Below are 23,755 nucleotides of genomic sequence, written 5' to 3'. Positions count from 1 at the left end.
TGTACCAAGTGTGAGTCTGCATGTATATGAGCCATATCTTTTTATTTAGGTGTATGTGGTTCACACTCTCACCACCTGCAGCCATGCTTACTGCCCAGCACGCAGTTGAATAGTAATATGGATCCAGTGCAGCTATTCAAACTAGTGTGACACCTCAGAAATGATTTCAACCCGATTAGTTTTGAATAAGCTGCAACACTGAGTTACTGTGACTCTCCAGGCAAAATATAGAGAATAACAGAGATATAACTATGGACCCATCAGTCAGCAATTCCCCTCAAGAAATTCTTCTTGACAGGACCTTGTCATATTAAGCCCTTGTTCAGGTCTTATGCACAGATATATCCGTGCCCTGCTCAAATCCAGTCAAGATTGATTTTCCTAGGTTCATACCTGATATCAGAATACTTCTCAGCTGCATCTCCAGCGAACACTTCCCAACTCATTATGCAAATAATCGCATATGCCACGGAAAGATCAACATTTTTTCAAAACAACACAAACTGTCATAAACACTTAATTTGCAAAATCCATAGGGATCAATATTGTAAACACACTCAGAGAGGTTGTCGCTAACTGTTTCACACTTTCAAGGATGAAGCCGGCTTGTGCAGGAAGACATACTTCCACTCGTGCAGAGGGCCGATGTTCAGGTGCAGCCTGCGCAGTAAGATCTCAATGAATCCTGTGTTTGTTTTGTTTGCTCCCACACCTGTGACAACAGCTGTCCCTGGTAATGCACTCTCATCTGGCTAATATTATTATAGGGTATATTACAATCTGGATGTGTTTGCTTTATTAATGTATTGTTTGATGGTTTTAGAATGCTCCCATGTGGTCTTTACATTAGGACTTGGCTTATTTTCAGAGTGGCTCGAGTTGAGTTTGTTAATCCTGATCTAGTAATATATTATTGTGTGCTTCTTTTGTTATTATTCTGTAACTCAGTGTTTTTTTAGTCTTTTCTTGGCAGCCTAGGACACTAGATGTTTAATCTCACCCAGCTTTGCCAGTCAAATAAAGGTTAGAGAAAGACAGAGGATGTATTTTAGGCTCTGTAGTCTCAACCCATAAATTCATGAGAAAGTTGTCGGTGATGGTAGCTTTACAGTGATGTTTATATTGCACCATATGTGGACCCTTTCATCCAATGCACATTATAGTTCCAGAACTATATTTCTCCTCGGTGGGCTCGTATCGGCTGTGCTGCTTTTTTTGCTGCCATGAGTTTTTACATATTACTCTTCACATGTGGCCAGCACCACCAGTCAAACCAGCTGCCATTACATAATTTCCTTCACATGCACTCAGCTGTGTTTTATTCAGTATGTGAACTACTCACTGAGCTTTACAGGGCAGGGTAAACTCTTCACAAACTGCGAGTGTAATCCGATTGGCCCTGCGTGTGGACAGACCTCAGGGTCATCATGAGTTTAACCACAGAAAGCCTGTTTGTTTGGCGAGGTGGACCTCTGGGTCATTCCATGCTAGAATGCTAATTGGAACTACCAAAATCTGGCTAATGAGCACTAATCAGGCTAATTAGTTTCAGAGGGCACAGCAGGCGTTATGGCAGCAGAGCAGGAGGAAGATAAGACAAAATGGGCAGGCACGCATCTGGATGCACACATCCAGATGTTTACTTTTCCACATAGCCGCAAGGGGAATAAGTAGAGAGAGTTAGCGGACATAAGCGCACACACATTCCGGTCACACTATACTGATTCTTCTCTAAAGCTCTTAACTGTTGCTATAGGCATGTGCACACTACACACACATCATATTGCCCTTAAATACACACACAAAAACATATGTGGATTCAACCCCTTAACCCACACACACTCCCACTGAACCCAGACACACTCTATCTTAGTTAGTCAGAAGCCAAAGATGTCCACATTTTACCCACAAGCTCGCTTAGCCTGCACATCTGTCATACTCTCACGGGAACACGTTCAACAATATGCTTCAAATTAGACACTTGTGTCCATGAGGTGGACAAAGCTTCTGTTTAATTACTGCTGGAATATGTCTGTGCCTTAGTCTGTTTGGGAGCTATTTACTAAACAAATGAGCACATCTTGGGCATGACATCCGTGATGATAAATAACTTTTGTAATCTTTGATGTACAAACACTTCATTACATCCTGAAATTCACTTTCATTTTCATGTGCAGCTGGGCACAGTGAGAGGAAATCATAGCTTTCCTTTTTCATAAATTAATAATTTGATGAGTCAAATAGGGTTTTACTAGAGGCTTGTTTGTCACACTACACACTCCACTACAATGCAGTACAAAAAAGATTTCACTGGATTTTGTTCCAGCCATCAGCACACACACACACACACACACACACACACAGACACACACACACACACACACTGAAACACACTTTGGAAGACAAAGAAATTAGTGAGAGAGTTTCAGAGGGAGACAGGAGAGACGTCCAGGAGGCTAATGTAACAACAGTCTCAATAGGCAGTAAATTGGATCTCTTTTTCTCTGCTCCCTGGAAGATACTCAGGCTGGTGGTGGTTTTGTGTTTTCATCACACTGAAGCTTTATGCTCAGGCGCCTGCTGGGTGCTCACATGGCAGCACTAAGTCCAATTGGAAGCCCACCAAGTGCACACCTTTGGGAGTCTAGGCTGCTGTACAAAGCACATTTCCTTAAGTAATGTCCTAAAGACATTTTTAGGGTATGTTACTTTGTGCTACTTTATACATATATATATAAAAACAGTATTTGTCTACCTCTGTTATCATCATCTTTATATGTCTGTCATGTGTTATATATGTGGAAAGCAACAGTAACTAAGGGAAAGTTTTTCATTGATTACTACTGATACGGAGTAGCCTAAAGGATCTGAATTAATCTTCTGCTACTGGCTTTAAGGGATTACTGTGGATGGTTAATGGAGATTAGCTTGATAGGGTGTTTATTGTTGATTGTAATTTCCCCTTGTGGGACTAGTAAAGTATTATTATTATAAAAAATACAGTTTCCATCCCTCTCCTCTTTCACCCCCTCCTGATGCGACCATTGTAGTAAATGAGACAGGTTGCAAACAAACCCCAGTTTAACCAAACATATTTGACGTGTAAAATAATTCCCCAAACTGTTAATTGTAAACATCCATCAGTTTACAGACCATATTTCTGTTTTTGAGATTTGACCCACCATACTTGTTGATGTACTTACTTTTGGCTTTTACTTTCCAAATAAAGTGGTTTAGATAATCTGACTCAACTGTTGGCTTCTTTACAGTCCTTGTCCAGGCTGACTGTCTACATGTCATGTTTCTTGCCCCATCTGGCTTCCTTGTACAAGCCAAGTTGTGCTTGTAATAAACCGGTATATTGTGCTTTGATTCATGACCAACAGACCCAGTGGAGTTTCACAGCAACCATGATGCACCTATTCCATGTAATTAAGTTGCCGCAAGTGAAGGCAGTTAATGGCATGTTGCCAAAGCAACCATGTAGTAGTAGTGTTTTTTTAACTGCCTCACAGTTGTTGGACATGCTGACACGTGCAGTCAAGCATTCTCTCGTATGCATACAAAACCCTGTGGGGTGCACGCGCTGAGGTCATCTCCTGCGTTTGATTAAATGAAGCCTTGTTTTCTGTCTCCTTCATATTTTCTGCACGCTGACTTTGTTTTCGGCTGTTTTCACTCCAAACGTGACACAATTCGCCCCCCTCCAGTAGGATGTCAATTTTGTCACACATTTGCTGTGTAACCCCCACCCTCGCTTTCACTGTTATCTGCACACACTCATGTGTACGATGGAGAAGCACACTCACATGCGAAGAAATATAAATATACAAGCACAGAATCACAATCACAACCTGCCGGTTCGTAGCTCGGCTGTGGTTTCCCCCAGCCAGCTTAAGTTCAAGGAACAAAACCCGGGGAGAGCTGTCGTAGACAGAATAGAAAAGGGAAGAGAAGAAAAGGTGGAGAAATATAGTGTGAGCAAGCTGTGGCTTCTGAATCCAGTGTGAAGTGCAAGCCAGCAGGAGGTTTAAGGGGAGGAAGAAGAGTAAGGAGGAGCGGGGATGAAAATATGTGGAAGTGGGTTTACACAGCAGGGAGATCCTCAGGGAGGCCTCCTACTGCAACCGCCTTGTCTCTTTCAAATCTCGAAACCACTAAAACCTCTTGCTCTTTAAAAGAAAATCATCTCTTTAAGGCATAATCCGAGTCGTGATAAGGTTAAGATGCACAGCAGGTGAATCCCGTGGCAAGGTTGTGCTTCTTTCAGGAGACACCAAGACAAAATTAGCAACCTGTGAAACCAGCGATTGGCTTGAGACTTGGAAGAAATTGCATTGGTTATAAAACTTTTTTTTTAAATCGTTGAGAGAAATTTAGAAGTTTGTCTCATGACAGATTAGGTTAAAAAGAAACAGAAAATATGTGCATTGTATTGAACGTAAAGGAGACAGAAGATCTGACACAGAAGTGCGTTGGTTATAAAACACGTTTTACAGGACTGTTGCATGTTAAATCCACACATTGATAGTCACTGCCATCAGATGTGGGCCTGTTATGTGTGCTGTTATACACACACACACACACACACACCATCCAGGCAGACAGCTGGTGGGGAAATATGGGCTAAGATAGCTTCTTCGTCTCCATCGGCAGGTGACAGAACGTCAATGTGAGGGCCTGCAGCTGTCGCTTGTTCACGCTGCATGTGTGTCTGCGTGCCTAACGGTTTGTGTGTGCGCTCGGTAACTGTGTTATGTGCCGCAAAGATCGTTATGCATGTAGGTGTGAATGAGGGTGGGATTTTATCACAGGCTGTCATGTCTCCCACACTTCATTAGAGCTTGACTAAAGAAGACAAAAGTCAGCATCTCACCAGCAACATCAGCAATCACCATCGTGTGTGTGTGTGTGTGTGTGTGTGTGTGTGGACCGAGCTAAAAAAGCTGTAAGCCTAGCACTACATTAACATCACTAACACACACACACACACACACACACACACACACAGAAGGCTGCATCAGCAATCACTGTCACACTTCTGTAAGCTGCAGTACATCCACAGCATCATTAATGCAACAGAATGTGTGGAAATGAAGTGTGTGTCCTGTAACCTTCACCTTGTATAGAATATGGCTAAATGAGAAATGATTTTCTGTCTTACCAGTCTCTTAACCCCTAACCTGAACAGTCCTTAGGGCTCATTATTTCCATTTTATTCATTTCTCACCCAGAAATCATTGCCTTTATGATTGTTTATGTATTTGTAATAATTGTTGCAAGGAGATATATTTTACTCCACGTTGTTATGATTGTTAACAATCATATGATTGTTGTTATGACGTTGTTCTTGCAGCAGGAAACGTAACTTTTGAGTGCATGGTGACCTATAATATGTTGGGAAAACTGCCTAAACAGCTCTGTTCCTTTTTTTGAAAATCCAGATATTTATACTAGTGAATGTGTGTATAAAATAATTAGACTTAACAAAACAGCAACCCCGTGGTGCCTAGTTCTGCACTGTTGACTGACTGGCATGTTAGCTTTTAAGTGGCATTCTTTAGCTCTGTGTGTCTATATGAGAGAAATAGAGAGAAATAATCCACACAGGGAGACACTGCTGTTGGAAAAAGCAAGATGGAGAGCAGGAAAGGGAGAAGAAATAAAAATGGAAGAGGACAGGAGAACCAAAATAAATTGAAAGAAATTGTGAACACACAAACTGTCAAAACACAAAGGAAAGCAGCATGCACGCAAACTGACTGATGCACAGATACACACTTAATCTATATCCGTCTTTCTGTATCTCACACACACACACAAACAGTCACACACTTACACTCACACACACATACACACACACACAAACACACACAGCCAGTTGTGTGGTGGAAGCAGGTGTCACTCTCAGCTCATTACCCCTGGCCGGGTTGATCACCCTGTTTGGAGAGCAGTAAGACACACATCACTGGAGAGACAGAGGAGAAAGAGGAGCTGGGAAGGAGGGAGAGAGCATCAGCCTCTTGTTTTAAGAGATAGAGGGATTATGAAAGGTAGTGAGGGAAGAAGAGGGGGTGTGCAAAGGAGCATATTGTTTGTGAGATAGAAAGGGGGGGAGGAGCAAGAGAGCAAGAGAGAAGAGTGGGGTTGGAGTTTATGGATGGAGAGGCTGTTAGGTGAAAAAGAAAGGCAATCAAAACTGGGAGATTTATGACAACATTGTTTCTTTCGGTAATACTAACATTTTGAAAGAAGTCAGACATTGTAGTAAATGAGACAGGTTCCAAACAAACCCCACCTTAGCCAAATATATTTGAAGGTTAAAACAATTCCACAAACGGTTCATTGTAAACATCCATCAGTTTACAGATGGACCGCCTGCAGTTGTGAGGGATTTTGGTTTAAATAATCTGACTTAACTGTTGGCTTCTTTACAGCCTCTGTCCAGTCTGACTGTCTGATATGTTGTGTTTCTTGCCCCATCTGGCTGCCTTGTACAACCCAAGTTGTGCCGTATATTATAATAATAATAATAAACCGTATATTGTGCTTTGATTTATGACCAACAGACACAGTAGAGTTTCACAGCAACCACAGCTGAAACTAACATGTAGTTCCCAAGTCGTGTTTAGCATGACATTTTCTTCAACTATGATATACTGTCTAATTATATAGCTCATTACAAGTAACAGTGAAGCATGTTCTGTATGTATCCCTCTAATTTCACACATTTTTCTAAGCATGTTGCTGTAAATAACATCTACTTGCTTATATCAGTAAACTCATCGTGTGTGTGTGTGTGTGTCTCTGCAGGTATGACTACAAGGAGATGCTTCACAACTCCACCTTCTGTTTGGTGCCCCGCGGCAGACGACTGGGCTCTTTTCGCTTCCTCGAGGCGCTGCAGGTAAACAGGCAACACACACATAAACACACACACTTTGTGAAAACAACACTTCACATGCTGCAAATTCATTTCTACCAGCAATATTACCAGGGAGAAAAGAATCCCACACTCAAGCCTCCCCCTAAGCGTGTGTTTTAATAGTACTACCTCCAACAATAAAAGGATCACCAAATCATTACCACCTTAATTCTCAGGCTAATATTGTAGACTTTCACTGACAACATGTGCTTTTTCTTCCTGCCTCTGAACTGTTTTTTAATATTGTAAGACATGATTGATTTCTTGCAAATAAACTGGGTAATTGGTTATAAACAGTGAAATGTATATAATAGAGATGTATTTAAAAACTATTGATTTAGTTTATAGTTTAATAATGGTTGATGCTAGATTGGATAGTCCAAAGGGTCGTTTGAAGGCGTGCCCCACCTCTGGGTGATCATTGGTTAGGCATGAGGAGTGAGTTTGGTAAAGGCTAGGGTAAGAATATCAGGGAAAACAAATTAGAGGCAAAGTAGGGCCATACTTGCCAACCTACCTTGTTCATTGCCCTCTTCTGGTTTTCTCCCAGGGTCCCAATCATCCCTTATTTTTCCAGATTTATGACAAATGTTCCCAACTTTTTCCTTTTCGTAATCTCAACCTGGCACTGCACAGAATGTATAAACCCTATGACTGTAAAAGTCTACTGGTTCCACTTTGTTGGGGCTTCCCCCTCACTTCCTCTTCTCTTTACTGGTTAGTTGCACTCTGCTGTTGCACGGTGCTGTAGTGATCTAGGATAGAATTTTGAGACTGTTGTGCTTTTAAGCATACTAGTTTGTCAAGGTTAAGTGTAGATTAAATTAAAGTTTCTACACTTAATATGCCGTAACACCTTACCACACTGTATGACCATAGTAATCTGTGAGGTAAATTCTTCCCATCTAGTCATTTTCTAATCTTGAATCTGCATTTACCTCCTTTTCACTCAAACTGCTTGAAATCTACACACTTCACATCTCTTTTTTACTCCCCTGTTCATCTATTTCTATAACTTCCCTGCGCTCTTTAGCATTATTACTGCACTGTCCTTTACCTCTCCTTACCATCCACAGAGTGCACCCTAATCTCACTATCAGCTGCACCACACACACACACACACACACACACACACACACACACACACACACACACACACTCAGAATCAGACTCACACTCACACTCACACTCACACTCATACACAAGCACACTTCACTCAGGAGGCATATATGCCCTCTCTTGTCCTTTCTCCATTTGTCTGACTCACTCCATCTATCGACTCACCGTCTACAGTAAGACGGAGGGAGAGTATTTTCAGGCATTGGTTTTACTAGTGTGTGTGTGTGTGTGTGTGTGTGTGCGTGTGCGTGTATGTGTGCGCGTACGTGCGGTTTAGCCGACGCTAGGCCTGCACAATTTATCGTTATAAAATCACAATCTCAATTCACCCTGTTAACGATTTAATTTTTAAATTAATTTTATTTATTTTTTAAATTACAATGTTTTTAAATTTAAATTAATGCATTACAAATGCTACTGCTTTCTTCTGTGAGTTTTAAACAGACTGTATATAATAGGTTTTAAAGTGCTCCCGAGCGCTGAAGTGCTCTCCCTACTCTTCCTTGAGGCCTCTATGTTAACAGGCTTGCTGATATGTAATGTGCATTAGGTGCCAAAAATAATCTATGTTTTTTGTTAAAATTATTGAGTAAATGTCCTTAGTTTTTGTCTTTGTCAATGTCTTTCACAGAGCCAATAACGTTACATCTTTCCAACCGTAACATTTTCCGTAGACGTGTATAGTTTCCAACTGGGAACCCAGAAATTCCGACATTCCATACTAAATTTAACACAACAAATAACAGTCCGTGCTCATCACCATGTACATTATTTGTACTGGTGTTATTGTTGAATACATTGTAAATACATATTTCTAAAATTGTATGATATTTTTGTTGAGTTATTATTACACAATACGTTTTCTAACCTTTTTGAATCCCCCGACAAATAACCCATATTACCGAAGAGACTAAACTAATAAAATCTGAACTAAACCAAACCCGCTTTAAAAACTAATTAAAACTAAACAAAAAGTCAAAACGAAATGAGAATAAAAACTAATGAAAATTGCAACACTATAATAACCTTGGTTTATTACTGCCAATTTGATTTGTTTTGTCATGGTCAAACAAATCGTGGCAGAGATTCGTAATATCAATTCTAAGCAAAAAAATGGTGGTTCATATTTTTCTCCGAATCGGGCAGGCCTAGCTGACACCTTTGTGACATGGGAGTGACAGGCCGTCATTACATTAAACTTCCACCAGAAACACACTCACACACACACACACTCACACACACCCCAGCTGTTCCGTCTACCTCTCCTCTCATCCCTCCATCCCTGTACCACTCCTTTGCCAAAGGTCACATTCAACTTCACTACCTCCCTCTTTTCATCTTTTTTTAATCTATTTATCCACTTTCTTCTGCCTTTTGATATTTGTTATTTCCCCATCCTCCTCTCATTATCATTCCTCCTGCTTGCTTCCTTTGAGTAATTAACTTTTCAGCTTCTAAAGTTACAATTTTAATATTGATGTGTGAAAAAGTGTAGCTGTAAAAAAGAAGGCCATACACAGAGTGAGGGTTCTCACTAAATCCAAAAAATTCAAGTTGACAAAATGTGGTTTGTTTCTTTAATTTTCAGGGTATAGTTAGTGTTAATCACACGTGATTTAAACATTTTTTGGAAAACAAACACAAACAGAACTATTAAGCACAGAATTAAAGCGCCCACTTTATGCTCATTTTCAGGTTGTATTAGAATACATTTACATGGTGTCATTTTCCAAAAAAACACCATATTTTTGTTGTACTGCACATTGCTGCAGATCCTGTTTTCACCCTGTGTGTTTAGGTCTCTGTTTTAGCTACAGAGTGAGTCGCACATGCTTAGGAGCTAGGTAATGATAACATCAGCTAGCTACAGTTTTTCCAACTTTGGTTAGTACAAGGCGGGATTAGCTGGGAGACTTCTTCTAAACAAGTGCAAACTTTTGGAATACCTGCAGAACAGGTACATGTAAGTAGTTGTTTTGTAGATTATGGTGCCCTAGTTTATATTGTAGCAGTGTTTAGCCATTGAGAACGAGCTAGCATGGTAGCGCTAGCGTGCTACAGTTAGCCACCTCGTCTTGGCTAGTGAGGTAGAGTGCCGGAGAGATTTTGAACAGCTCACCCGGAGACTGAAGGCAGAGGACATTCAGACACCCAAGTTTTTTCAAGTTTGTATGCGTGTGGAAGCAACAGAGACAAAACAATTTTTTCTTCATATTATGGGCACTTTAAGAAATTATTTTTGTGCATGCAATCGTTACAGCGGAGTGAATAAAAGTTTCCTGGATTATATAAATCCAGAATGTTAGACTCTTTGTGATCTGCTCTCCAACAAATGTTTTTTTCACATCCATATCAGTCATCGTTATATTGAATTCTTCACTTTCTGTGACTATATGCTGCCTGCCTGCTTATCTAGATGGTATGTTCAAGCTTATTTCTGTTTATCTGATTGCTAGGCTGCGTTGTGTTAATATGCTCATGTTTGATCTCAAATTTTGTATCTATGATCAAAGCAATATGTATGCATTTTTAAGTTACATTTGAGCTCATATTTGTGCACTAGGTCTGAATCATTTTAATTAAAGCTGCACTCATTTTTATTTTATATGACCAGTGGGTCAAATAACTGTGTGTATAGTGAAAGTGTTCAAAGTAATAAACCTACAGAGCAACAGATGCTGCAGTTCTTCTCATCTCTACGGAGCGTTTTAGCAACTGAAAGCTAATTGTTTGGGTTTTAAAGCATGCGGATTTAATGGTTTGTTTTACTCCTACTGCTCTCATCAATCGGTTCCAGCAGCAGGCAACTGTTTTAAGGGTACAAGCCACTGGACTACCTGTTTAGCACCAGACAGCAGACACACAAAGTTAGCAAAAAGGCTGGTGAACACAGTAAAGCATTTAGCAGCTAAAGACCCAGATAATTCCCTAAAGAAAAAGTGGCCAAAAATAAAATGACAATGAATACTGGGCTTACACTCATCACGTGGCCTGAAACACAACTTGAATCAATTTGAAGCAGCTGCTTTCCTTTCTCAGTTGTTAAAGTTCACCTCTTTAATGTGATTTCCACTCTAAAACCTCATCTAGGCTGCAGCTGATAAAGTTGGCATCTGTTAAGACATTTATGGGCTTTTTGCTGTATGTATCATTGTTGTGACTGCTACAAATCTCAATACTGATTGTGTGTACTATATGATATATATACACATTGCACCAAAGAGGTTTGAAAGTCGAAGAAAATCCAATCTCTGCCATATGGGGATTTTAGGCATGAACACAAATGGGTCAATTGCAATAGAGTGGAGCTTTTATATGAAAAGAGATACATAGTGTAGCTTTAAGCAGTCATGATTTAGCTGTATCTCTTATTGTGCTTGTTAAGGATCATGTCCATGCTCTGTGTGTGTGTGTGTGTGTGTGTGTGTGTGTGTGTGTGTCAGGCTGCTTGTGTGCCAGTGATGCTGAGTAACGGCTGGGAGCTGCCTTTCTCCGAGATCATTGACTGGAACACAGCCGCAGTGATCGGCGACGAGAGGCTCCTGCTGCAGGTAACTGCCCTCAAATAACACTCACACATAACCACATGCCTCTATGTATCACCTCCAAACTATACCATCTGAAAACAAAACCTTTTTTCTGACTGTCGATATCCTGAGCACACATTATTCGCTTATATTCCCCAAATCCCTATCATGTTTCGTTTTCTTGTAGAGTGGTTGACAACTAAGCAAAATGCAAGCAGCATACCAAGTCCTTGACTGCTTGAAAATGCCACTCGAAGCCTCATATTGTTATATGAGAGGGCGAATAAATAGACTGAGCAAATGGATTTGTCTGGAATTGCTTGAACTTCATGGGGGGAAAGTAATTATATGCCCATTAAATCTTAATTTGAATGAAGTGTGTAATAATATTGTTTGACATTGAGTGTTATAACTCTGTGTAGCACCAGTGTGTCTAAGCCATCCTGGATCTCTCTGTGGATTTGTGGATTTTGCACCAATATGGCGGGTTATACATACAGTACATATATTGATGTATGTTTTTCATTAAATGTAGAATACCTGCACTGTACAGTCAAAGTTATTTCTCTATCTAGCCAGGAAAAAAATAGAAAAATACTGCACATACAGTGTATTGACTTCTAACTTACCAGTTAGCAGGATATGGCAGTATTTGCCAAAGAGTCAATAAAAATGTTTATTTGTAATTACTCCCTCCTTTACTATGACAAATAAATCATATAAGGATTACACTACACAACTCTTTGAATGAAATTTTAAAAGCATTCACCAAACGCAGCTGCAGCATTTTAGCTTTTCTTCCCTAAAACTATTTGATGACTGATAGTTGCTGCTGCAATCATTTTAGTAAATTCCTTGTGTTGGGTACTTCACTCCCTCAAATAAATATATATATATATACACTACCGGTTAAAAGTTTGGGGTCACTTACAAATTTCCATTGGACTCCATTATAGACAGGATACCAGCTGAGATCAGTTGCCTTGTTTTTTTTAAACCAGGGCAGCAGTTTCCAGATTACATTATGTGCTTACATAATTGCAAAAAGGGTTGTTTAATGTTTTCTTAGTTAGTTTTTTTAAATAATATCAGATTAGTAAACAAAATGTGACTTTGTAACATTGGATGAATGGTTGCTGATAATGGGAAATGTAGATATTGCATTAAAGATCAGCCACCCACCCAGATCAGCTGGTATCCTGTCTATAGTGGAGTGGAATGGAAATTTGTAAGTGACCCCAAACTTTTGACCGGTAGTGTATATATATATATATATATCTTATTTATAACTAAAAATATATATTTTGTTTCTTCAATTAGCATGATTTGCTCCTCATACTAAGGAATTTATTGAACTTGGCAAACAAAATTGCTACCAGAGCTGTAGGCCTTCCAAGAAAAAGTTTGTTAGGAGTTTGTTATAACACTTCTGGAAGAAAGTTACATGAGAAGATTGATTCCACTCTCATATCTGTCTGTTAAATATAAAGCTACAGTCAGCAGATTGTTAGCTTAGTTTAGCAACAAGACTGAAAACAGGGAGAAACAGCTTGCCTGGCTCTGTCCAATGGTAACTGCCTACTAGCATGTCATATTCAGTTTGTTTCATACATACAAAACCAAAAAAATAATGAGGACTTAACACTTGCCTTGAATGGAATGTTGTGACAAGACAGCAAAAAGAAATATCCCCTTAGTGTTAAATTGTTAGGACTGCAGTACTTAAGTAACTTCAGTCACACTGCTGTATGCAAAATGGTCAGCATTCAAAGAACTGACTGAGTTTATTTATTAAATCTTGTGACTCAACTTGGATTTTCCCTCAAGGACATCAGACTTGTCTTAAGAATTGCTTTGAGAGCACCTAAGACTTGTTTATGGCTGTTAGTCCAGAAACTTACAAATATCTGCTTCAGCCTACCGTTCACAAGGCTGCGTCATCTTAATGTGCTTTATCTGTTGATGAGTGTATCTTTGGGATCAATTTTAATCTTTCTGTCACCTCAGTTTAAGGCCCAGATCAGTATTGAATGCTAACTGACTGCTGTTTGTTATTTGCAGATCCCGACCACCGTGCGCTCCATCCACCAGGATAAGATCCTATCCCTCAGACAGCAGACTCAGTTCCTCTGGGAGGCCTACTTCTCCTCTGTGGAAAAGATAGTGCTGACCACACTGGAGGTGAGGACTCAATACACACATGCACACAACCACCCGCACTTTTTGCCTCTCTGCCGTCCTCTCTCCTACTCCTTCATCATCAATCTTTCTCTCAGAGGGCTGCAGTATCCTAGCACACTCTGCCATCTTCGCGCTATTCTAAGGCCTCTCTTTGGTCTCTCTGGTACAAGGGTAAAAGCAAAATAGAAGGGTGAATAGTGTTGTTTACAGAGTGCAAAAAATACATTTTAGCACATGTTAATGGAGAATTTGTCAGAAGCTGGTTTTTTTTACTCATAGTTGGCAAAATAGGGTATTGCATTTAGGCTGTGACTTTTCTGATGCTGTATATGAGCAAAGTTTCTATAATAGTATTGTTGATAGATACAAAAAATCATCATCAGATGGTATAGTGTGTAAACTTAGCCAACTTTGGCAGCTAGTTTGAGGGATCCAAACCAATGACCTTAAAGTGGTATTCTGGTTTTATGAGTAAATCTGTTTTTATGAGTATCAACCATCAGTTTCAATGGGTTCCAATACTAACATATAGGTTTTTGGGAGTTTTCACAAGGATTTTATGAGCTTTTTTAGTTTTTGGAAGTCTATAGAAACTTCTCAAACAGCCCATATAGCATATTTCACATCACCATTGTCAATCTCTATGATGTGTGTTCAAAACCATCCATAACATGGCTTAAGGCTGGAGTATGTTCCGACCATATCTAAAGGCAAAATCCGTTTAAAGCCCTTCCAAACGTCCAACCACGAAGGCAATGCAAAAATGCATAGAGAGGAGCGAGATGCCACAATAGCAGAAATGGTGATAACAGTGCAAACTTTCAAGCAGTTTAAAGTGTTGCACTCATTTGTGCACGGAGGAAGTGACAGACGTAGTTGTGAGAAATGGAATAGAATAGTGTGAAATAAGTTCAAACCCTGCACACTTTCTCACCTCTACAAATCTTGCCAATCACTAAAGTGGGCATGATTATTTGGATTATTAGTCTTCAAAGGTTAGAAATAATTGTTGAACACAGAGTGTTGAGGATCCTCAGAGTTGCTGCAGCGGGGCTGCCAAATTATTGTTAATTTCCTGAAAGTTTTTTTCAGAAATCCGAAATGTCTTCACATGAATCCAACATATTATTAGCAAATGAAAAATCTGCCTATTTGTGAAAACGCTCCACTAAAGATAGGCTTACTGGCCTATTCTGTATGAAAGGTAGTCACTCAAATAACCATTCACTGATATAGTCAATCCTAAGGATTCAGTGTATAAAATCATACCAACAGTTATTATTTTAATAGCTTAGTATTCTATTCACTAAAAAGGTATGTATAAAGGCTTTAGGCTACCCACACGTTATTCTGCTGGAAGTTTAATAGGCATCTTAATTTCACTATATATGTAATAGGGGGTCCCTGATCTGTCTCTCTCTCAGCTAATAAGAGGTATAAGGGGTTGTTGCCTTAAAAAACGTTGAAGACCCCTGTTTTAAAGGATAGAATAATACTTTGAAAACTAATATGTGAAAACTAGTCACTGTCGGAATCCATCCAATCCATGTTGGTCACAGCTGCTGCTCTTGGTAAAGAAAAAAAGAAAAAATGTTTCACACTAAAAAGACAATTTTTCACCGGAATATCATTTAAGTTCAGAAGCCCCCCCCCCTCCTTCCTCGGGCCTCATTTTGTCATGGGCATTCACTTTGTTAACAAAAATCCACTTGAGGAGAATTTGTGAATGGAAAAACTATTCATCCATTCAATTCCCCACCTTCATTATTCAGTTCATACAAAATGTTTTTTCCATTACCCACCACACACACTATGTATATCTTTATTTTCTGTATTTAAATTTTCCATTACGAGGACTTACTTTTTTAAATATTATTTATAGAATGGCTACACTTCCATATCCTTTATAGTATGCTTACTTACTTTTGCTGTATTATTTAATTACATATTGAAATTAATTTTAACGTCACTAACTCACTTACTTACACTGCAATATTTTTTTTACTATGGCCACCTTCACTTTACTTTACAATACCTTTTACATAAGGCCACTTTACATTCATTCAGTACTTTTCTCAACATTGCCTGTTGTTTTTTTGTTTACTTATTTGCTGTTTTTCTTTTTACTGTAGAAAACTGCTGCTGTAATAAGGGGACCTCCCCATTGTGGGAAAAATAAAGTATTATCTGATCTAAAGTTCATAAATGCAGGGATAACACCTGGGCATACTGCTAGGTTCACGTTGTGGTTACCAATGGCTTCTTCTTCCTGCTTCTTCTGTCACCCAAGTATCCCATCACGCATTTGATTTCCTCGGAGCACGATTCCCCTTTTATACAGTATAACCTCCCAAATCTTTCATTTGAATTTCACTTTTGTACACACACACACAAGCACCCACACACTTGGCCCGCAATGTGCCGTGGCTTCATTATCTAGAGTCTGTCAGATTTTTAGCTAGCTCTACATATCTGGTCTGTTTGTTATCTAGGCCTGTCACACTGTGCGCTGTCTCACACACACACACAGACACACAAAAACTCACACACACACACACACACACACACACGCGCGCAGAGTCAAAAACATCTCCATATGTCAAGGTGTGTCAGCACTGGTACACATGGCACCACCCAGGCATAACCTTGCTGACATGTTGTCACTCTGCACTAAAGAGCAAAGTGACACAGCAAAAGCTTGTTACTCAGTGTGTGTATTTGTGAGTGTGTGTTTATGTTGAATACAGCAAAGGGCTAAACACTTAATCCTGACTGACTGTCCTGTAAAAAAAAAAAAGGGGGGGGAGAGTAGTGTGAGAAAGGGTGAAGGGGTGACATATGTAAATGGCGTTGCCTTGGCAGCCCCTGAGATAACGAGCGACATGGTTTATTCATGGTGTCGCCCCCCCCGCCCCCCCACTGCAGATGTGTTCTGTGCACACACACAAAACATGCACACACTGCAATACTTGGACAGATTAAATCTCCTCGCAAACATTCACAAACTCACTTTCCTTTTACTCCAAACACATATGCGTGTGTTTGCAGAGATGGCAAGCGAGCAGTAAATATGAGTTAAACCTTTTATGCAGTGTTTCCTGTCAGGAAACCGTAGCGTTTTGACCAATCACAAGGTCAATATAGCCGAATCTGTGCTGCTGGTACACCTATTAAACTCACCTATTAAAGCCGAGCTCACAGTGTGCTCCCAGAGAAACAGGATTTATCTATCATGCTCTAATTGGTTGATTGTGGCTGTACTGAGGTGAGATTGAGTCGTCCATCATGTCCCGACTGAGGGCTGCCGACGGGGGAGGAGCTGCATCCAAGCGAGCAAAATTGCCCCTCATAAGGTGTAGGGGCTTGGGTTTCTTAAAGTGGCAGGCAGTGTTTTTATAGAGAAGTTAACAGATTTTGAAGTTAATCTGTTCGGCTCAGGCAAATGGTTATCGACTGCCCTCAGGGACAAAGCTGGGGAAAGTAAAAAAAAGTCACCCAGTCATGTTTTTTTTTGTCTCTCTCTTCACATCCCCGCCTCCCTGTGATGAATTTTTGTTACTTTGTCATTATTATTACAGTAAGCCCCCTCCAGCTGTATTATGAACTTTTTACAATTTAAAATGCTATCAGCTGCTCAGCCGTCGCCCACCCGACTCTCTACACCTCTTTTTGTACATCCATCCTTTTGAGTTTGCCAAGCCAGCAGCCGTCACCTCCCGATTCAATCGCGACCATAAAACACAGCCACAAACCTGTGTCTGTTTTACTGCAGCAATTTAGCATGGCTCAAGGGCACAGCAGCAATATCTCTTTCCTCTGCCTGTTCAGCAGGGGCCGGCGGCAGGCTGCAGCTGAGGAAAATAGTGTCCGTTCTCCCATCTGACCGTTTGACTGACTACTCTATTTGGGCACATAAAGGATCAGGGCAGGTCTGACTGACTGGTGTTTAAATACAGCTGATGACTCTGTCTGTGTTTGGCTGTTTTTTCTCCCGATGGCCTCTGTCTGTGTAAAGGACTGGCACAGATGCCTTTGACTTGCTGATCTGTTTGGTTTGTCTGCAGGGGAAATATTACACAATAACATAGATTTCTTTCAGCTCAGCTTTGTGCCACGGTGATTCATTCTTGACACGATCAATAGCTGCTATTGAGGTGATACAAAGGAAACAGCCATCTTTCTAACTTCCATCTAATGCCCACAGACTCACTTTTACGACAGTTTTCCACCTGCTCTAATACACTGACTGGGCTTTGAATAACCATTCTGAATTGAAATGGGGTTATTGGATGTTGGAACATTAGCTGTGTTGATATTCATTCACATTTATGACTATCTGCTTCTTGGAGTTTTTGTGTGAAAACTCATTTTGCATTGTGAAATGGTTTATAGGTGTGATTACAAGGCTCATTGATCAAATCCTTAATATTTCGCCCGCCAAAATCTGAAAGGCAAACATTTGTTCCTTTATCAACACAAAGTTATCAGATTTTTATAAGTCATCTGAGATCTGAGTGAAATGTTATTTAAAGATTTTGTGTTTGTATTAACTAGCTGAAAATGAAGCCTCACAAAAGGCAGGGTGGCCTGAAGAATGCGAGAAAGAGACACTGCTCTAATTAAAATGACATGAGTTTAATCCTGGTGTCAGTGTGTCCTTTAATTTTTTTGTGGCTGTCAAAGTAACACAGATCTTTCTGAATTCCTTTAAAGTCCCCATTAAAGAGCTTAAAAGTCATCTTCTTTCATCCAACGTTTGTCACCATCAGCATAATCTGTAGCTTCTTTTTCTTCAACTCTTTCTTATTGAATATTGTAGATGTCAATTGGTTGCATTATAAAACTTGTAGGATCCAGTGTTTTTGGGACTAAAAGTCACGATAGTTCAGCCTCTACTGCTTTTGATTTTTTTGTCTTTTCAGTTTCTTGCTCTTTCCATTTGCAGATCATCCAGGACCGCGTGTTTGAACACGGCTCCAGGAGCAGCCCGATGTGGAATAGTCACCCTGGGGGACTTTTCGCGCTGCCGCAGTACTCAGGATACCTGGGAGACTTCCCCTTCTACTACGCCACACTGGGTCAGTAACACAAACACACACAGAAGCGGAAATGCGTCATAAATTGTAAAAGTGCTGTTACATAATGCTTCTACACACCTGTGTAACAATGAACTGATCAATAAAGGTTGGTCATAAAAGTTTCTTCTCAATCTGTCACTCCAGCACCAAATATTTAGTCTCAACTTTTGCACCAGAATAGACATTCACCAGATTTGGGTCCAACTGTGGATTTGAAGCTTGCAAAATATGGCCTGCACTCTTGATCTACTGCCCTCCTCCAGTGGTGTGTGTGGCAGCAAGTGGAGTGGAGGAATGGGCCCTTGACGGATGTTTGTATTAGCCGTGCTGACACACCAGCCCGTCCATCATTGGCTTTTGAGTCAGCATTGCTACTGGTGCTACCGCTGTTGGCCAATTCCTTCTGCTACGGTTCAGCAGCGCCGAGTTTTCCCTTGCCACATATCTGTGACCCGGGAGCCTTTCCATCTTTCACTCCTTCACTCCATCATCATCCAGAACTGCCACAAACATTCACATACACACACACACTTGTACATGCACAGACGGCGATAGTACGAGGGCACAAATTCAGTTGATGGAGCACCCATAGTGGAGGGCCGATATTAAAATGGATGGGCACGGTGACAGGCATGGATTACAACCCTGGAAAGTGTATTTGTTTGTTAAAGAGGAAGTAATTAAACACGGATGGGTTTTTAAGAGACAAGGTGGCTTGTCGCTGATGGGTAATTGAGTAAAATCAAAGCTGGAGTTCAGCGAAGTTTGTTTCCAACTGGCACTTTGTCTTTTTCTCTAAAAGGCCAATAACTAGACACACTAGGCTGCCAAATAGGACACACATTACTGAAAATTAAACTAAGATGTTGGGGTTTCAATCTCCACCTCTCAAATGTGCCGCTTCTCAGCTGGATTCTGTCTGGCCATCCTGTAAATAGTAAGGGGCGGAGCCTCAAAACCGAGAGTATATTGGGGCGTGATATTTAAATTCCGATTGTTTCCACCCGCTGCTTTTACCAATGTACAACCATTCTTCCATTCTGATTGGTGCGATACAAACGTTTAATGAATCCCATGTGAAGCCTGTCGTAAGAGGATTTTGGCACTCATATCCGCGCTGGTTTCTACGTTAGGCTGATAAATGAGGGCCAATGGGAGCAAAGTTAGTTTTTGGTGCTTTAGTTAAATTGACTTTTCATTTTGAAATATTGCTGGATTTGCGAGGCTGATGTTAGCATACTTGAGAATAATAAAAAACCATAACAGTATATATTTGGCTATTTATTTTGTTACAGTATTAACATTTTCTGAAAAGGGCACGTTGTGAAGTAAAGATATTAGACAGTTGAACAATAAAACTAAAAAATATCTAACAGTAAATTCAAGACAACATTCAACATAATTGTAATTTCAACTGTGTAACTATAAATTAAAACATAAAACAAAACCGCCCAGACACATATATTGATACACTCTTCATGGCCAAAAGTATGTGGACACCAGCAGAACATTACACCCATACGTAATGTTTGTTTGGATATGTTATTCCATAACCCTGGGCATTAATATGCTGCTATATCAGCCTCCACTCTTCCCAGTCTTTCCAAAAGATTTTGTAACTTCTCTGCTGGGATTTGCTCTCCTTAAGCCATAAGAGTCAGCCACTGGTGTTCATGGGCCACTGGTGTTCATGGCTGTTGTCCTTAAGGTACTGAGCTGTATTGAGATATGAGCCTTTGTGCAGAACGCTCAATTACTTCCAAAAAGAAACCGGGAAGACAATATCTTGATAGAACAGATGAGGGTAAGGGATAATTTTAAGGGGTTACTCGCCAAATAGGTTGGACCTCGCTAGTGTAAAATATTGGTTATGTTGCAGAACTAAATCTTTCTTTATTTTGAACTAAAGCATGAAAAACATACCCTATTCTAAAAGTACACAAAGGTATTTATACAGGCATGTCCACTTACTTTTGGCAAGTGTCATAGTGGCAACTGAATGGCCTCCAACAGCTGAATCAATCCTAAATCAGCCCTTTGTGTTAGGGCCACATTTAGCTATTGATACGTGTAATGTACAGATACAGGATATGATCAAAGTCTCTGAGAATGGGGCTAAAGACAAAAAAACAGCATGTGCATCCAAAATTTAAAACAAGCTGCATGACAGGAATTCTGCTCCAGGGTTTGTTCAATGTTTCATGGAAGTCTGTTTATGAGCCTGTTACAAGTTTACATCCCAGGTGTTTAAAAACTTTGCAAACTCTTAATCAAATCACAAGGATGGTTTGCCAAGTTTTAAAACTGCAGATATTCCTCATTATAAAAGTTGTCCAGTAGTGGAAAGGACACTTCATGCTTTGTTGGCTTGGGTTAGATTAGATATAAATTAGGAAAAGTAGAACGTCCTCTATGATCCGTCCTGCTCAATATCTTATTTCCTGCTCATTTTCAGCCTCGATTACTCTATTCCTACATCAAGTCGGACTGAATTCAAAGTCAGCACTTACTGTAGTTGTCTGTTCCAGTCACGGCTGAAGAGTTTTCAAAATTAAATATTCAGTGATCAAGAGATATGGCATTTTCAAAACACATTAGCGTTTCTAAATACTTTAAGACGGGTTTGAAAACATACATCCCTCACAATTATATCATCTATATTTTTGAACTGCCGACAGACTCGTTTCAAGTAGCATTTTTAACCATCTCTCTTAAAATAGATATGAGGTGTTTGTAAATGAGAGCCTTCAGTTCTCGCCCGGCTTTATTCTCTTAAGAGCCTGAAATTACATTGCTGATTGTCGTCTCACCGTGTTCGAGCCAGCATTGTTTTCTGGTTTTGCTAAACTGAATTAATGAGTGACCATTCTTCTGTTGTGTTTCAGGTATAAAACCGTACCCCAAGTTCACAGCGGTCATCCATGCTGTCTCTCCTCTGGTATCTCAGTCCCAGCCCATACTCAAGCTCCTGGTAGCTGTGGCCAAGTCCCAGTACTGTGCACAGGTAATAGTTATTTGTGTGTTTGGGTGTGTGTGTGTGGGTGGGTGGGCGTATGTGTGTTCACTGCAACATCCCCAGAATCCTCCACCCGATCTCCACCTTCTGACTCCTTAATGCGCCACATTCCACTCGTACTTCTGTTTTGCGATCGCATTTTCCGACCAGAGCAACAAGCGCTCATCCTCCATCCCTGTGTGTGTGTGTTAACTCCGGTGGATTGAATTAGAGCAGCAATTTGTAGCAGTGCTACATCTGTCTCCATGGCAGCGAAACCCCCTTCAGCACAGCTGGAGATGGCATGTATTGATTCCCCTGCTTGCTCCTTACCAGCACAGGAAATGAAATGGAATTTGCTCCCCGATGGCGCGCGCGTGTGTGTGTGTGTGTGTGTGTGTGTGTGTGTGTGTGTGTGTGTGTGTGTGTGTGTGTGTCTTTGTTTATTTGGCCAGCAGAGTACATGAGTAAGCCAGTTCATATTCTGTGTAGGAGGTACGTGTTTCTGTGTAAGTGCTGTGCATGAATGTGCAGGTCTGTGATTGTGTGTTGTATAGCAGGGTGAGTTACGTGTATGAGTGTAATTTTTGGGCATTGGAATATACAATATGAATGTGTGTTTGCGTAGGTGGGATACAAAACATTACTTTTAGTCTTGATACCAAATCAATAATTTGTTCAATACTTTATTTTTAGGAATATAAACATACCGTGTTAAAAACCTTTTGAAAAGAAAAAAAAAAATGAGAAAAAAGGTATTTTACAGTAATTTTGAATGCACCGCAAGGTTTGAGCACGTCTGTGTTGTTTTTCATAGTGCTAGTTTGTGTCTTTTAGTTCATAGCTTTAGCACAGACTGATGTTCGTTCTTGTGTTGGAATCCTCTACAATGAAATACAGTCACTCTTTTACACTGTTTAGCTGTCAGCATCTAACCGTGTTTAATTCATCTGCTAAAGGTCAACTTTATCTGCTGCCAAGTGTAGCATTAGTGTTAACTAGCGTGACGTCTGTTTTGGAGCATCAGAGAACATTTAGGTAGCATCGAAATCTGTTTTGCTTTTCCGTCCAGTACCGGTCGTTTTGGTACCAGATTTTTAACATGCACCGTTCACATGAACTGAAAATGGCCTTTTCACAGCAACCCTCCATAGAGATTTATTCGCCTACTTTAAGTAACAGTAACAGTAAACCAAAGCTGACGACACTCCTGTTTTTCCCGGGTTTCTCAAATTTTTAGCCCTATCTCCGGGACTCCTCCTGGTTTATTATTTTTCCCAGGAAACTGCCATAATTTGCATGGCTCAAATTCCTTTGTAAATAATCGGACCAATATATTTATCTAACGTTGACCAGTTGCCAGTTCTTGTATGAAAGGCATACTATTCACACAATCAACACACAATATATAATTTTCAATCCGGTTTTTACCTCAACCTGGCAACTTATAACCGAGTTGCGCAATTGATCTCTGTGTAAGCTTTGCGGAAAGTTCAGACCCGATGCGAGCCAATAAAAATGATGAAGGTGGATGAAGAAATTGAGATATAGCCTTAAATTTCAACAGTGTTGCAAACAACAAAAGCCATTCTTTAACTTCTGAAAAAACATACAGTGTTCTGCACTCAGCCTAGCTAGGCCTTCTGTAAGTTTAGTGTATAAATGTAAAATTAAAAAAATGCTATTAGGTGAAGCACATAGTTGAGTAAAAATATATATATCCCAGCTCATAATTTGGCAGGTGCAGTCAGGGTGCAGAGACCCCGAAGGGAAATGCTGCTGCACGTGGCGTAGTTAATGTCAGAATCATGTGAAACTTCATTGTTTCCTGCTGGGAAAAAAACATTTACATATACATACATACATACATACATACATACATACATACATACATACATACATACATACATACATATATATATATATATAT

At 40.1% G+C, this 23,755-nt stretch overlaps 1 protein-coding gene across 1 annotated transcript in view; it reads left to right on the top strand.

Annotated features, from left to right (window-relative positions):
- The window catches only part of ext1b (exostosin glycosyltransferase 1b), a 118,091-nt gene that overhangs the window by 73,953 nt on the left and 20,383 nt on the right, over nt 1-23,755 (top strand). The window contains exons 2-6 of the mRNA XM_034891474.1: nt 6,814-6,907; nt 11,488-11,595; nt 13,633-13,752; nt 18,698-18,830; nt 21,716-21,834. Coding sequence (XP_034747365.1) covers nt 6,814-6,907; nt 11,488-11,595; nt 13,633-13,752; nt 18,698-18,830; nt 21,716-21,834 — 574 coding nt within the window. The remainder of the gene's footprint in view (nt 1-6,813; nt 6,908-11,487; nt 11,596-13,632; nt 13,753-18,697; nt 18,831-21,715; nt 21,835-23,755) is intronic.

Source organism: Etheostoma cragini, chromosome 14, assembly GCF_013103735.1.
Source record: "Etheostoma cragini isolate CJK2018 chromosome 14, CSU_Ecrag_1.0, whole genome shotgun sequence".
NCBI classification, from domain to species: domain Eukaryota; kingdom Metazoa; phylum Chordata; class Actinopteri; order Perciformes; family Percidae; genus Etheostoma; species Etheostoma cragini.
The sequence above is the reverse complement of the archived record's forward strand: the minus strand, read 5'-3'. Positions and strand labels throughout refer to the sequence as shown.